Source organism: Oncorhynchus clarkii, chromosome 20 (genome assembly GCF_045791955.1).
Source record: "Oncorhynchus clarkii lewisi isolate Uvic-CL-2024 chromosome 20, UVic_Ocla_1.0, whole genome shotgun sequence".
Lineage (NCBI taxonomy): Eukaryota > Metazoa > Chordata > Actinopteri > Salmoniformes > Salmonidae > Oncorhynchus > Oncorhynchus clarkii.
Window position 1 is genome coordinate 14,434,039 of NC_092166.1, and position 16,757 is coordinate 14,450,795.

Sequence of the window (16,757 nt, forward strand, 5' to 3'; positions counted from 1 at the left end):
TGAAATTAGTTAATACACAAACACTAATTTAGAAAGCAAATAGCAGTTACATTTTTTATGTAAAAAAAGATCTCCCATTTTCTAAACACATAAATTCACACACATATTGTCCAGTCCTTGTGATGCCAATTTCTTTATCATTAATTTATACTTGTAAACAACCTGGTCTACCTGTACAACAGGAGCCCATTACTTTAATTTATATGAACCATTATCTATACATTACAGGTTTACAAAGATAGATTTCAAACACATTGAAACTGTTCATGAATCATTGCAACTCCTGGCCCACTTCTTGAATACGTCTCAGCAGGCCAGTAAACTATCATCATCTATTATACAGTGCATTCAGAAAGTATTCAGACCACTTCCCTTTTTTCACATTTTGTTATGTTACAGCCTTATTCTAAAATGGATTAAATATTTGTTTCCCCTCAATCTACACACAATACCCCATAATGACAAAGTGAAAAAAGGTTTAGAATGTTTTGAAAATGTCTAAAAAATAAATAAAACACAAATATCTTATTTACATAATTATTCAGACACTTTGACTTTTTCCAAATTTTGTTTCGTGTTAGCCTTATTCTAAAATGGATTAAATCGTTTTTTCCCCTCATCAATCTACACACAATACCCTATAATGACAAAGCAAAAACAGTTTGCAAATGTCTAAAAAATATAAAACTGAAATATCACATTTACATAAGTATTCAGACCCTTTACTCAGTACTTTGTTGAAGCACCTTTGGCAGCGATTACAGCCTCGAGTCTTCTTGGGTATGACGCTACAAGCTTGGCAAATCTGTATTTGGGGAGTCTCTCCCATTGTTCTCTGCAGATCCTCTCAAGCTCTGTCTGTTGGATGGGGTGAGTCGGTGCACAGCTATTTTCAGGTCTCTCCAGAGATATTCGATCGGGTTCAAGTCCGGGCTCTGGCTGGGCCACTCAAGGACATTCAGAGACTTGTCCCGAAGGCAGTCCTGCGTTGTCTTGGCTGTGTGCTTAGGGTCGTTGTCCTGTTGGAAGGTAAACCTTTCCCCCATTCTAAGGTTCTGAGCGCTCTGGAGCGTGTTTTCATCAAGGATATCTGTACTTTGCTCCATTCATCTTTGACGCAATCTTGACTAGTCGCCCACCATGCCACCACGTGCTTCACTGTAGGGATGGTGCCAGGTTTCCTCCAGACATGACGCTTTGCATTCAGGCAAAATACTTAAATCTTGGTTTCATCAGACCAGAGAACCTTGTTTCTCGTGGTCTGAGACTCTTTAGCTGCCTTTTGGCAAGCAGGCTGTCATGTGCCTTTTAAGGAAGAGTGGCTTCCTTCTGGCCACTCTACCATAAAGGCCTGATTGGTGGAGTGCTGCAGAGATGGTTGTCCTTCTGGAAAGTTCTCCTATATCCAGAGGAACTCTGGGTTCTTGGTCACCTCCCTGGCCAAGACCCTTCTCCCCGGATTGCTCAGTTTGGCCGGGCAGACAGCTCTAGGAAGTGTCTTGGTGGTTCCAAACTTCTTCCTTTTAAGGATGGAGGCCACTGTGTTCCTGGGGACCTTCAATGCTGCTGCAATGTTTTGGTACTCTTCCCCAGATCTGTGCCTGGACACAATCCTGTCTCAGAACTCTACAGACAATTCCTTAAATCTCATGACTTGGTTTTTGCTCTTACATGCACTGTCAACTGTGGGACCTTCTAGACATGTGTGTGCCTTTCCAAATCATGTCCAATCAATTGAATTTACCACAAGTGGACTCCAATCAAGTTGTAGAAACATGTCAAGAATGAGCAATGGAAACAGGATGCACCTGAGCTTAATTTAGAGTATCATAGCAAATAAGGTATGTTTTTTTAATTTATTAAACATGCAAAAAAAAAATGTAAACCTGTTTTCACTTTATCATTATGTGGTATTGTGTGTAGATTGATGAGGATAATTTTTTTTTAAATACATTTTTAGAATAAAGGCTGTAACGTAACATTCAGAAAATGTCAAGGGGTCTGAAAACTTTCTGAATGCACTGTAAATAAGGGGTCAACCCTTCTACAGGTATGGGTTCACTTAGTTGCATGATAGGGCTAGTGGCAGAGTAGCTACAGTGGCTTGCGAAAGTATTCACCCCCTTGGCATTTTTCCTATTTTGTTGCCAACCTGGAATTAAAATCGATTTTTTGGGAGGTTGTATCATTTGATTTACACAACATGCCTACCACTTTGAAGATGCAACATATTTTTTTATTTTGAAACAAACAAGAAGTAAGAAAAAAACTTGAGCGTGCATAACTATTCACCCCCCCAAAGTCAATTCTTTGTAGAGCCACTTTTGCAGCAATTACAGAAGTCTCTTGGGGTATGTCTCTTTAAGCTTGGCACATCTAGCAACTGGGATTTTTGCCCATTCTTCAAGGCAAAACTGTTCCAGCTCCTTCAAGTTGGATGGGTTCCGCTGGTGAACAGCAATCTTTAAGTTGTACCACAGTTTCTCAATTGGATTGAGGTCTGTGCTTTGACTAGGCCATTCCAAGACATTTAAATGTTTCCCCTTAAACCACTCGAGTGTTGCTTTAGCAGTATGCTTAGGTTATTGTCCTGCTGGAAGGTGAACCTCCGTCCCAGTCTCAAATCTCTGGAAGACTGAAACAGGTTTGCCTCAAGAATTTCCCTGTATTAAGCGCCATCCATCATTCCTTCAATTCTGACCAGTTTCCCAGTCCCTGGCGATGAAAAACATCCCCACAGCATGATGCTGCCACCACCATGCTTCACTGTGGGGATAGGTTCTCGGGTGATGAGAGGTGTTAGGTTTGTGCCAGACATAGCGTTTCCCTTGATGGCCAAAAGCTCAATTTTAGTCTCATCTGACCAGAGTACCTTCTTCCATGTTTGGGGAGTCTCCCACATGCCTTTTGGCGAATACCAAACGTGTTTGCTTATTTTTGTCTTTAAGCAATAGGCTTTTTTCTGGCCACTCTTCCGTAAATCCTAGCTCTGTCGAGTGTACGGCTTAAAGTGGTCCTATGGACATACTCTAATCCCCTCTGTGGAGCATTGCAGCTCCTTCAGGGTTATCTTTGGTCTCTTTGTTGCCTCTCTGAATAATTCCCTCCTTACCTGGTCCTTGAGTTTTGCTGGGCGGCCCTCTCTTGGCAGGTTTGTTGTGGTGCCATATTCTTTCCATTTTCTAATAATGGATTTAATGGTGCTACGTGGGATGTTCAAAGTTTCTGATATTTTTTTATAACCCAACCCTGATCTGTACTTCTCCACAACTTTGTCCCTGACCTGTTTGGAGAGCTCCTTGGTCTTCATGGTGCCGCTTGCTTGGTGGTTCCCCTTGCTTAGCGGTGTTGCAGACTCTGGGGCCTTTCAGAACAGATGTATATATACTGAGATCATGTGACAGATCATATGACACTTAAATAAAGTCCACCTGTGTGCAATCTAACTAATTATGTGACTTCTGAAGGTAATTGGTTGCACTAGACCATATTTATGGGCTTCATAGCAAAAGGAGTGAATACATATGCATGCATCACTTTTCAGATTTTTTTTTTTTTTAGATTTTTTTAAAATCAAGTCATTTTTTTCATTTCACTTCACCAATTTGGACTATTTTGTGTATGCCCATTACATGAAATCCAAATAAAAATCCATTTAAATTACAGGTTGTAATGCAACAAAATAGGAAAAACTCCAAGGGGGATGGATACTTTTGCAAAGCACTGTAAAAGCAACCCAAAGGAAGAGGATCCTTTGTGAGACACCGTCTATAGCATAGGGCCATCCCAACATGGAATGTGTGTGTAATGAACTTCCTGTGTGTTGCATGCCCATTTCAACTTGCCAGCCTCAGAGAAATTCTAGGTTTGTTCAACTCCCCACATGCCTTTTCCCCCTCACATCACGCCATTCAGCCAGGCCTTCCCCTGGAGGAGTGAGCTAACACTCCTCCCCAGACATCCCCTGCTTCTCTTCCACTGGGTAAAACAGGGGGAAAGGAGGGGAGGAGACATTCCATCATCCCTTCCCCCACTTCTCTTCTACAGTCTGGAGGAGGGAGAAGAGGAAGGAGGAATTGAGAGCCAGGTCTCCATTGTGTAAATGCTGTGAATAGCACGCTTGCCTAGGCAGAATGTGGGTGCCAATAGAATTTCACAGATTGCCTTACAGAAGGAGTGTTTTTAGAGGCGGAGCTGTGGACTTGCAAGCCTGAGCTCCTCATTAGTATAATGGTCAGTATCCCCTCCTGTCACACGGGGGCCGGGAGACCGGGGTTCAAAATCCTAGACGGGAGAGTACAGGCACAGTGTGATAAAGAAAACACGCTATTTTCCCCCATCTGCTGCAACAGAGACAATGTTGCCCTAAATCTCAGCAATGTTTCCACGATAAAGCAAAAGACCAAACACCCTTCCCCGGTATGTATGGAACAAAATACTAATAAATAGATGAAAAGGGAACAAGAGACCGGTAAAGATAGTTAGAAAGGCATAAAGAAAATATCATTGGTAAGGAGTCATTCTAATTCAACTACAGATATTTCAAGTTTGGATCTGCAGCAAATACGTGAGTCAGTAAAATCCGTTTTAGAAGTAAATGTTCATCCCTTGACAACGCCACGCCTCGACTGACCCCTGCCAGAGATACATTGCATCGCTAGGCAGGCCTTCACACAAACATGCATTCCCAGGTGTGATCTCTCCTCTCTCCTCTGCCTGCTGCATGAAGGGATGGAGTGTGTGTGTCCTTGTGTGTGTGAGAGAGTGAGCGACCCGTTTAAAGATTAACCACACCACCCCAGATGCTAGGCCAGGAATATACAGAACAAGGTGTGCTGCATCCTCTCCCAAACAATAGTCATACAGAGCTCAAAAGAAGAGGCTGCATAGTTGCTTTAAGTCACCCTGGTCTCAGATCAGTTTGTACTGTCTTTCAAACTCCCATGGCCATTGTCGTGAGTTGGCAAGAAATCACAAACAGGTCTGAGACCAGGCTAGCTTGAAGTGAGGCTTATATCCCATTCAAACAGAGATAAGCCTTGTAGCTACAAGGATAGGTTGGTTACCATTCTTATCTGTTCTTAGAGCTGTAACGTTTTGTTCTATAAAAAAACTTAACCTCCAGGTCTTGTCATGGATATAGAAAGGTGTCTCTGGTGGAGTTATATGGGAAGCTTAGCTGAGCTGACGTTCCGTTTCAAGAACTTCTTGTTTTCAATTTCATTAAGTGAGATGGAGACGGAGCAGCGTGAGGGGTTCTCCCGTCTCTGGCTGATGCTGTCCATTATCGCATCCTTGATCACCTACAGCAGTCAGAGAAGAAAGAGAGGGAGAGAGAGAAGGAGAGAGAGAAAGAGAGAGAGGGTGACAGGGAGGGAAAGAGATGGGTGAGGGGGAGAGACCAACATAAGATGATAAAGGAAACAGAACAGAGAAAATACAGCACTGAAAATACAGATCATACATCACATACTACAGGCTAATAATAAACACATGTATATCACATTGTGGCTCTCCATCACAGCAGCAGTTACACACTGTCAACAACACCAGGCTGTGGTGAGATACACAGATATTTGATGGGGAAACAAGAAAGTGACATTTTGTTCCAGAATAGTAAAAAAAAAATTGAGGACGTTCATTTGCTTCAACTCGAGTGTTCCATTTGTACATGTGCATTTGCAGGGCACAACACAAAATAAACCAAACCAAGCATCATACAAGTTAGGCCTAATGATAAATAGGCACATATTATTTTTCAGTGCGGGCCTTAAATTCAATTTTCAATTTAAATTTGTATTATTTGAGTACTCGAGTACTCTAAATAAAATAACGTGAGTACTCGCAGTCAATTTAAAAAAAATGCCCATCACTACGTGCATCACTACGTGCATTTGCTTGTTTGTGTGTGTGTGAGACGCACCTCGATGTTGTTGAGCGTGTTGAACTCCATGAGGTCGTGGAGGCGGGTGAAGGCCTGGTTGGAGTACTGGAAGTTGAACGTGGAGTATGGACTCTCGGGGTCGTCGAAGACATCAAAGTCACCAAACTCCTTCTCTTTATCCGTCTCTCGAGGGACTCCTGATGGATAATACAAAAAGAAGAGTGGTTGTTGTTATTTTAATGCACATATAATCTTTACAACTCACTCACTAAAATAGAAATCAGAAAGACAGTAAAAAACAAAAACAATGACAGAGGTGACTGGCTTATGTCAGTAAATAAATTCCAGCGTCTGTGTAGAGATGACGAAACAATGGCAGATACTGAAACGGAAAGATAGAGTGGAATTGGTAGAGGATAAAATCTCAAAGATAGTATTTTGCTGAAAGTAAGTTAAGAGACAGAGTGGGGGGAGAAGGAGAGTGGGCATCCTACATGTTTAAACAACAGTGTCCTACAATAGGTTGGAATTCTGCAATATGTGGATTTAAAAAAAATCAGATACGTAGTAAGCCATATCCCATAGAGATGGAATGAACAACGAGTCAATACCTAAAATAACATTTTTAAGTCATGAGATAAGTCTTTACAGTAATACTTAAGTTTTAAGTTGATAACAAGACAGTGAAGTTTAGGTCCGAGATGCCGTTTTATCTGATGAGCAGATACCTTGGAGGTGTAAATATGTGATGTGAGAAAGTTTAATTTTAAACAGCAGACTAAACATTTCTTTGAGACAACAGTTTAATTTGGTAACCAGTTTATGAAAGGTATAAGGCACCTTGAGGCTTTGTGGTATATGGCCAATATACCTTGGCTAAGGACTGTATCCAGGGACTCCGCAGTGCGAAACAAGCCCTTTGCCGTGGTATACTGGCCATATACCACAACCCCTTGTGCCTTATAGCTTAAACAGCCCTGCTGTCCTTTCCACGTATACTGTAGGCCTATGTCCCAATAAACAGTAGTTGTTTCCTCTTCTCATTTCCCTAGTGATAGGGAAAGATCCAAATGAAGTCACCAGTGGGATTTCACCTAGCTACCATGACAACATCCACCAATTCTGACATAAATCCCATTCATGGAATAGAGGAAGATGATGAAGCCATTGCAGTCATTAATGTAGCAATAGACAGATGGGTCGTTAAAACTTCTTATGGCTGCAGGGGCAGTATTGAGTAGCTTGGATGAAAGGTGCCCAGAGGTGCCCAGAGTAAACGGCCTGCTCCTCAGTCTCAGTTGCTAATATATGCATATTATTATTAGTATTGGATAGAAAACACTCTGACGTTTCTAAAACTGTTTGAATGATGTCTGTGAGTATAACAGACCTCATATGGCAGGCAAAAACCTGAGAAGAAATCCAAACAGGAAGTGAGAAATCTGAGGTTGGTCGATTTTCAACTCAGGCCCTATTGAATTCACATTAGGATATGAATGAAGTTGCACTTCCTAGGGCTTCCAATAGATGTCAACCGTCTTTAGAAACTTGAATGAGGCTTCTACTGTGTTGTGGGACTGAATACAAGCTGAATGAGTCAGCTTACTGGCAGAGAGCCATTTCCTGGTCATGCGCATTCCACATGATATCGCCCTGCTCCTGTAGACACAAAGGAATTCTCTGGTTGGAACTTTATTGAATATTTATGATAAAAACATCCTAATGATTGATTCTATACTTAGTTTGAAATGTTTCTTCGACCTGTAATATAACTTTTTGAAGTTTTTGTCCAAAGTTTTTGTCCAAACACACGAGCATTTGGATATGTGTACCTAACGCTAACAAAAGTAGCTACTTGGACATAAATAACAGACATTATCGAACAAATCAAGCATTTATTGTGGAACTGCGATTCCTGGGAGTGCATTCTGATGAAGATCATCAAAGGTAAGGGAATATTTATCATGTAATTTCTGGTTTCTGTTGACTCCAACATGGCGGCTAATTTGATTAATTTTCTGAGCGCCGTCTCTGTTTGCTTTTTCCGTAAAGTTTTTATGAAATCTGACACAGCGGTTGCATTAAGGAGATATCTATAACTCCATGTGTTTAACTTGTATTATCATCTACATTGATGATGAGTATTTCTGTTGAATCGATGTGGCTATGCAAAATCACTGGATGTTTTTGGAACTAGTGAACGTAACGCGCCAATGTAAACTCAGATTTTTTTATATAAATATGAACTTTATCAAACAAAACATACATGTATTGTGTAACATGAAGTCCTATGAGTGTCATCTGATGAAGATTATCAAAGGTTAGTGATTCATTTTATCTCTATTTGTGCTTTTTGTGACTCCTCTCTTTGGCTGGAAAAATGGCTGTGTTTTTCTGTGGCTTGGTGGTGACCTAACATAATCGTTTGTGGTGCTTTCACTGTAAAGCATATTTGAAATCGGACACTGTGGTGGGATTAACAACAAGATTACCTTTAAAACGGTATAAAATACATGTATGTTTGAGGAATTTTAATTATGAGATTTCTGTTGTTTTGAATTTGGCGCCCTGCACTTTCACTGGCTGCTGTCATATCATCCCGATAAATGGGATTGCAGCCCTAAGAAGTTTTAAGTAACAAAATTGATGTGTGTCGCAACCCTTGAGGCAAAACAGATGTGGTTGGCTCAATATCAAAGGATTGATGGCAACATGTAAGCTATATTTCTTCTCCAAATTTTTATAATAAACAAATACATTTGCACAATGAGCACTTGCTGTCTTTCAAATACATCGTTACAGTTGTTGGTTAGCTAGCTAATGGATTTTTGCTATTTTAGTATAGTCGTGACATGATAGCCATGAAACTGCTAAGTAGTTAATAAATAAATAGTTAACCAAATGACGACCGACCCGTAGCACTCACGTCGGTAGCACTCACGTCGGTAGCCTTGAAGTGCTTTGAAAGGCTGGTCATGGCTCACATCAACACCATTATCCCAGAAACCCTCAACCCACTCCAATTTGCATACCGCCCCAACAGATGATCCGATCTCTATTGCACACTGCCCTTTCTCACCTGGACAAAAGGAACACCTACGCACCTATGCTATTCATTGACTAAAGCTCAGCATTCAACACCGTAGTGCCCTCAAAGCTCATCACTAAGCTAAGGACCCTGGGACACCTCCCACTGCAACTGGATCCTGGACTTCCTGACAGGCCGCCCCCAGGTGGTAAGGGTAGGTAACAACACATCCACCATGCTGATCCTCAAAACGGGGGCCCTCAGGGGTGTGTGCTCAGTCCCCTCCTGTACTCCCTGTTCACTCATGACTGCATGGCCAGGCACGACTCCAACACCATCATCAAGTTTGCCGATGACACAACAGTGGTAGACCTGATCACCGACAATGATGAGACAGCCTATAGGGAGGAGGTCAGAACCCTGGCCATGTGTTGCCAGGACAACAACCTCTCCCTCAACGTGATCAAGACAAAGGAGATGATTGTGGACTACAGGAAAAGGAGGACCGAGCATACCCCCATTCTCATCGACGGGGCTGTAGTGGAGCAGCTTGAGAGCTTCAAGTTCCTTGGTGTCCACATCACCAACAAACTATCATGGTCCAAACACACTAAGACAGTCGTGAAGAGGGCACAGCAAAGCCTATTCCCCCTCAGGAGACTGAAAATATTTGGCATGGGTCCTCAGATCCTCAAAAAGTTCTACAGCTGTACCATCGAGAACAGGTTGCAACACTGCCTGGTATGGCAACTGCTCAGCCTCCGACCGCAAGGCACTACAGAGAGTAGTGCATATGGCCCACTACATCGCTGGGGCCAAGCTTCCTGCCATCCAGGACCTCTATACCAGGCAGTGTCAGAGGGAGGACCTACAAATTGTCAAAGACTCCAGCCACCCAAGTCATAGACTGCTCTCTCTGCTACCGCACGGCAAGTGGTACTGGAGCGCCAAGTCTAGGTCCAAAACACTTCTTAACAGCTTCTACCGCCAAGCCATAAGAATCCCGAACAGCTAATCAAAGGGCCAGACCCATCTTTTACGCTGCTGCTACTACTGTCTGTTTATTATCTATGCATCACTTCAACTCTACCAACACGTACATATTACCCTCAATTACCTCGACTAACCAGTGCCCCAGCACATTGACTCTGTACCGGTACCCCCTGTATATAGCCTCGCTATTGTTATTTTACTGCTGCTGTTTAATAATGTGTTACTTTTATTTTCTATTTTTTACTTAACACTTATTTTTCTTAAAACTGCATTGTTGGTTAAGGGCACGTAAGTAAGCATTTCACTGTAAGGTCTACTATACTACATCGGCGCATGTGACAAATACAATTTGGTTACCCAGACTATCTTGCACTGACTCTATGCATACTCGTAATACTATACCGAACAAAAATATAAACGCAACATGTAAAGTGTTGGTCCCATGTTTCATGAGCTAAAATAAAAGATGACAGAAATGTTTCACACACAAAAAGCATATTTCTCTCAAATTTTGTGCACAAAATTGTTTGTTTACATCCATTAGTGAGCATTTCTCCTTTGCCAAGATAATCCATTCACCTAACAGGTGTGGCATATCAAGAAGCTGATTAAACAGCATGATCATTACACGAGTGCACCTTGTGATGGGGACAATAAAAGGCCACTCTAAAATGCGCAGTTTTGTCACACAACACAATGCCACAGCGTGCAATTGGCATGCTGCCTGCAGGAATCCCTACCAGAGCTGTTGCCTGAGAATGTAATGTTGATTTCTCTACCATAAGTTGCCTCCAATGTCAATTTAGAGAATTTGGCAGTGCGTCCAACCGGCCTCACAACCACAGACCAAGTGTAACCACACCAGCCCAGGACCTCCACATCAGGCTTCTTCACCTGCGGAGACCAGCCTCCTGGAGAGCTGATAAAACTGAGGAGTATTTCTGTCTGTAATAAAGAACCTTTTGTGAGGAAAAACTCATTCTGATTGGCTGGACCTGTGTCCCAAGTGGGTGGGCCTATGCCCGCCCAAGTCCAACCATGGCTGCGCCCCTGCCCAGTCATGTGAAATCCATAGATTAGTTGAAAATTAATTTATTTCAATTGACCAATTTAATTAAATGAACTGTAACTCAGTAAAATCGATGAAACTGTTGTATGTTGCGTTGTATGTACAGTTGAAGTCGGAAGTTTACATACACTTAGGTTGGAGTCAATAAAACTTGTTTTTTAACCACCACAAATTTCTTGTTAACAAACTATAGTTTTGGCAAGTCAGGTTAGGACATCTACTTTGTGCATGACACAAGTCATTTTTTCAACAATTGATTACAGACAGATTATTTCACTTCTAATTCACTGTATCACAATTCCAGTGGGTCAGAAGTTTACATACACTAAGTTGACTGTGCCTTTAAACAGCTTGGAAAATTCCAGAAAATTATGTCATGGCTTTAGAAGATTCTGATATGCTAATTGACATCATTTGAGTCAATTGGAGGTGTACCTGTGGATGTATTTCAAGGGCTACCTTCAAACTCAGTGCCTCTTTGCTTGACATCATGGGAAAATCAAAAGAAAAAAGCCAAGACATCAGAAAAAAATGGTGGACCTTCACAAGTCTGGTACATCCTTGGGAGCAATTTCCAAATGCCTGAAGGTACCATGTTCATCTGTACAAACAATAGTACGCAAGAATAAACACCATGGGACCATGCAGCCGTCATAGCACTCAGGATTGAGACGCGTTCTGTCTCCTAGAGATGAACGTACTGTGGTGCAAAAGGTGCAAATCAATCCCAGAACAGCAAAGGACCTTGTGAAGTTGCTGGAGGAAACAGGTACAAAAGTATCTACATCCACAATAAAACAAGTCCTATATCGACAGAACCTGAGCAAGGAAGAACTCAGCAAGGAAGACGCCACTGCTCCAAAACCACCATAAAAAAATCAGACTACGGTTTGCAACTGCACATGGGGACAAATATCGTAATTTTGGGAGAAATGTCCTCTGGTCTGATGAAACAAAACTGTTTGGTCATAATGACCATCATTATGTTTGGAGTTAAAAGGGGTTGCTTGCAAGCCGAAGAACACCATCCCAACCGTGAAGCACGGGGGTGGCAGCATCATGTTGTGAGGGCGCTTTGCTGCAGGAGGGACTGGTGCACTTCACAAAATAGATGGCATCATGAGGGAGGAAAATTATGTGGATATATTGAAGCAACATCTCAAGACATCAATAAGGAAGTTAAAGCTTGGTCACAAATGGGTCTTCCAATTGGACAATGAGCCCAAGCATACTTCCAAAGTTGTGGCAAAATGGCTTAAGGACAGCAAAGTCAAGGTATTGGAGTGGCCATCACAAAGCCCTGACCTCAATCCCATAGAAAATGTGTGGGCAGAACTGAAAAAGCTACAAACCTAACTCAGTTACACCAGCTCTGTCAGGAGGAATGGGCCAAAATTCACCCAACTTATTGTGGGAAGCTTGTAGAAGGCTACCCAAAACGTTTGACCCAAGTTAAACTATTTAAAGGCAATGCTACCAAATACTAATTGAGTGTATGTAAAAGCTGAAATAAATCATACTACTATTATTCTGACATTTCAAATTATTAAAATAAAGCAGTGATCCAAACTGACCTAAGACAGGGAATTTTTACTTGGATTAAATGTCAGGAATTGTGAAAAACGGAGTATAAATGTATTTGGCTAAGGTCTATGTACACTTCCAACTTCAACTACTGTTCAAAAGTTTGGGGTCACTTAGAAATGTCCTTGTTATTGAAAGAAAAGCACATGTTTTGTCCATTAAAATAACATCAAAATGATCAGAAATACAGTGTAGACATTCTTAATATTGTAAATGACTATTGTTGCTGGAAACAAATATGTTTTTAAATAGAATATCTACATAGGCGTACAGAGACCCATTATCAGCAATCATCACTCCTGTGTTCCAATGGCACGTTGTGTTTGCTAATCCAAGTTTATCATATTAAAAAGCTAATTGATCATTAGAAAACCCTTTTGCAATTATGTTAGCACAGCTGAAAACTGTTGTCCTGATTAAAGCAATACATCTGGCCTTCTTTAGACTAGTTTAGTATCTGGAGTATCAGCATGTGTGTTTGATTACAGGCTCAAAATGGCCAGAAACAAAGAACACATGCACATAACACACACACAATATTTGATGCTGCTACTCTGTTCCTTATTTTACTCTTATTATTATTTATCCTGATGTCTAGTCACTTTAACCTGCCTTTATGTACATATCTACCTCAAATACCTCATGTCACTGCACATTGATCTGGTATTTTCTGTATATAGCTTCATTCTTGTGTATTTTATTTTGTGTGTTACTATTTTTCTATTTATAATTATTTTTTAACTCTGCATCGTTGGGAATGGCTCGTAAGCAAGCATTTCACGTTAAAGTCTACACCCGTTGTATTGAGCGCATGTGACAAATAAAATGTGTTTTGAGTTAAACACCTCAAAATAAGACATGGTATCAATAATAAGAGACAACTAGTTGAAACGAGCCGCCTACGATTTCCCGAATGGCAACTTTTTGTCATTGTGTCTAGCTAACAACAACAACACACGGCCTTCAGCATTGTTTTCAGGCAACCCGTCTATAGATCATAACTAGGACCTTCAATTTTTCCCAACCATCTAAGCTCACCATGAAAAACTCTGGGACAAAGTTATAGCCTATAACACATTATAACACATTGTAGTTTATGGGCTTTAAACCAAGGCCTAGGGTGTGTCCAAAATGGACTCCATTTCCCTGTATAGTGCGCTACCTTTGGCCAAGGGGCTCTGGTCAAAAGTAGTGCACTAATAGGATGCCATTTCAGATGCAGCCTAGTTTTCCCTGATCCTACAGCCATACAGTAGTTTCACCAGTCCTCACCGGGAGCTTTGAATTCCCTGAAGTTGATGTTGGCCAGTACAAAATGGATGACGGTGGGGCAGCACTTGTCTTCCTTGCGGGGTTTGAAGACATAACACTCCTTGAGGCCCTCACGGTCAAACACTTTGGGGTCGATCTTTGGGAAGGGAAGCTTGTTCATGCGAGCCCATTTCTCAGCTAGCAGGAGCTCCTTGACACACACACAGAACAGTAGATTGAAGAACAGACAGAAAGCAGTCAATAAACGGACACACACACACACTGTCGTAAAAAATGGTATGTCATTCAGATGTATTACATTCTCAAATGTCTTTGTAAAACAGAGTAAATATTGGTCTAAATATATTGTTGTGCAGAGCTAAAATGAGCTTGTATATCCAATCCATTTTGTATCACGTTGTATAACATGAGTCAAATGAAAGAGTCTGTTTCACATGTTGTTAATGGTTGCCGTTCATACAAGGACTTATACATAGTTAGACATGACCGCCTCGTCAACCTGATAGCTAGTGAGGTGAGACAGACAGTAACAGTGCTTATTCACAACCATTCTATTGTCAGAGGAGGCTGGTTTGATGTTGATGATGTGTTTCCTTGCAAACCAAATAAGAGATTTTGTTGTGGGGGGAGCCCCGGAGGGAGGTGCTCATTTTGCAAATGCGTTGTTCTTTTGACTCCTACATGGAGCAGGTCTTTTCTGACAAGTTGGTTATCAGTGCATTTATTAGTTATCAGTGCAGTTATCAGCCACGTACAGTGCATTTGGAAAGTATTCAGACACCTTGACTTTTTCCACATTTTGTTATGTTACAGCCTTAATGCAAAATGTATTAAAAAAACATTTTTCCTCACCAATCTACACACAATACCCCATAATGACAAAGCAAAAACTGTTTTTTAGGAATTTAGGCCAATATATAAAAAAAATATAAAAAAACAGAAATATCACATTTACATAAGTATTCCCTTTACTCAGTACATTGTTGAAGCACCTTTGGCAGCGATTACAGCCTTGAGTCTTCATGGGTATGACGCTACAAGCTTGGCACGTCTGTATTTGGGGAGTTTCTCACATTCTTCTCTGCAGGTCCTCTCAAGCTCTGTCAGGTTGAATGGGGAGCATCGCTGCACAGCTATTTTAAGATCTCTCCAGAGAGGTTAAGGTTCAAGTCTGGGCTCTGGCTGGGCCACTCAAGGACATTCAGAGACTTGTCCCAAAACCACTCCTGCGTTGTCTTGGCTGTGTGCTTAGGGTCGTTGTCCTGTTGGAAGGTGAACCTTCATCCCAGTCTGAGGTCCTGAGTGCTCTAAAACAGGTTTTCATCAAGGATCTCTGTACTTTGCTCCATTCATCTTTCCCTGACTAGTCTCCCAGTTCCTGACGCTGAAAAACATTCCCACAGCATGATGCTGCCACCACCATGCTTCACCGTAGGTATGGTGCCAGGTTTCCTTCAGAAGTGACGCTTGGCATTCAGGCCAAAGTGTTCAATCTTGGTTTCATCAGACCAGATAATCTTGTTTCTAATGGTCTGAGAGTCCTTTAGGTGCAAACTCCAAGCGGGCTGTCATGTGCCTTTTACTGAGGAGTGGCTTCCACTCTACCATAAATGCCTGATTGGTAGAGTGCTGCATAGGTGGTTGTCCTTCTGGAAGGTTCTCCCATCTCCACAGAGGAACTCTGTCAGAGTGACCATCGGGTTCTTGGTCACCTCCCTGGCCAAGGCCCTTCTCCCCGGATTGCTCAGTTTGGATGGGCGGCCAGCTCTAGGAAGAGTCTTAGTGGTTCCAAACTTCTTCCTTTTAAGAATGATGGAGGCCACTGCGCTCTTGGGGACCTTCGATGCTGCAGACATTTTTTGGCACCCGTACCCAGATATGTGTCTCGACACAATCCTGTCTCTGAGCTCTATGGACAATTCCTTCAAACTCATGGCTTGGTTTTTGCTGACATGCACTGTCAACTGTGGGACCTTATATAGACAGGTGTGTGCTTTTCCAAATCATGTCCAATCAATTGAATTTACCACAGGTGGACTCCAATCAAGTTGTAGAAACATCTCAAGGATGATCAATGGAAACAGGACGCACCTGAGATTGATTGATGAGGTCATTGTTTAAAAAAAAATCAATTTCAGAATAAGGCTGTGGAAAAAGGGCAGGGGTCTGAATACTTCCTGAATGCACTGTACATAGGCTGACAGTACGTGGCCTTCAGATTGCAGGCCTGCACAGGAAAAAGGCAAAGCAGATAGCGAGGTACTGCGCCGTGTCAGCTGTCATGGGCAGCCTTGCTGGGTGGAGAAAAACTGCTTTCTGTATCCAAAGTGTCCATATATCCATGACCTATGAAATGTTTGAATCCTTCTTGACTGTAATGTAATTTGTGGAATCAAATAAAGTATTTAAAATGTGGGTGTGTGTGCAGTATGTTTGTATATAGAGAACACATACGTGTGTGCCTGTCTGCATGTGTTTGTGTGTCTGTGTGTGTGTGCGTGCTTGAATGTGTGTGCATTGCTCACCTTAAAGGGTGGGCTGGAGTCACTGGGGCGGGCTGAGAAGTCGAAGGAGATGATGAGGTCGACGCCACGCTGCGGCCGCAGGATGAGTGGGTACGGGAGGTTATAGGTCAGACCACTGTCCACTATGTGGATCTTCTTACTCTTCACGTCCAGCGGCTCGTAGATGCGGTCAAACTCATCTGGGTCTGAGGAGGACCGCAGTAAGGGGACAATAAATAATGTCATCATCTATCAAATCAATCACCCATTCTCACAAATAGTCTATAATAGTTATTCAAAGCCTTGATTTGATAGTTGATGTATTCCTTTACCCATCTACATAGAGATGGGTTAATGGGTCTGAACAGTCTAACAGGTTTCCAATCTTAGACAATCATGGTGATAGACTTGTTACAGACTGTT

General features: G+C 41.9%; 1 protein-coding gene across 3 annotated transcripts in view; it reads right to left on the reverse strand.

Moving 5' to 3' along the window:
- Positions 1-3,545: 3,545 nt before the first annotated feature.
- The window catches only part of LOC139375973 (cytosolic phospholipase A2-like), a 29,941-nt gene continuing 16,729 nt past the window's right edge, over positions 3,546-16,757 (reverse strand). For all 3 annotated transcript variants that reach the window (XM_071117961.1, XM_071117962.1, XM_071117963.1), the window contains exons 15-18: positions 16,356-16,540; positions 13,831-14,020; positions 5,924-6,081; positions 3,546-5,303 (exon numbers count right to left, since the gene is read on the reverse strand). In XM_071117961.1, coding sequence (XP_070974062.1) covers positions 5,163-5,303; positions 5,924-6,081; positions 13,831-14,020; positions 16,356-16,540 — 674 coding nt within the window. In that variant the 3' untranslated portion in view covers positions 3,546-5,162. The remainder of the gene's footprint in view (positions 5,304-5,923; positions 6,082-13,830; positions 14,021-16,355; positions 16,541-16,757) is intronic.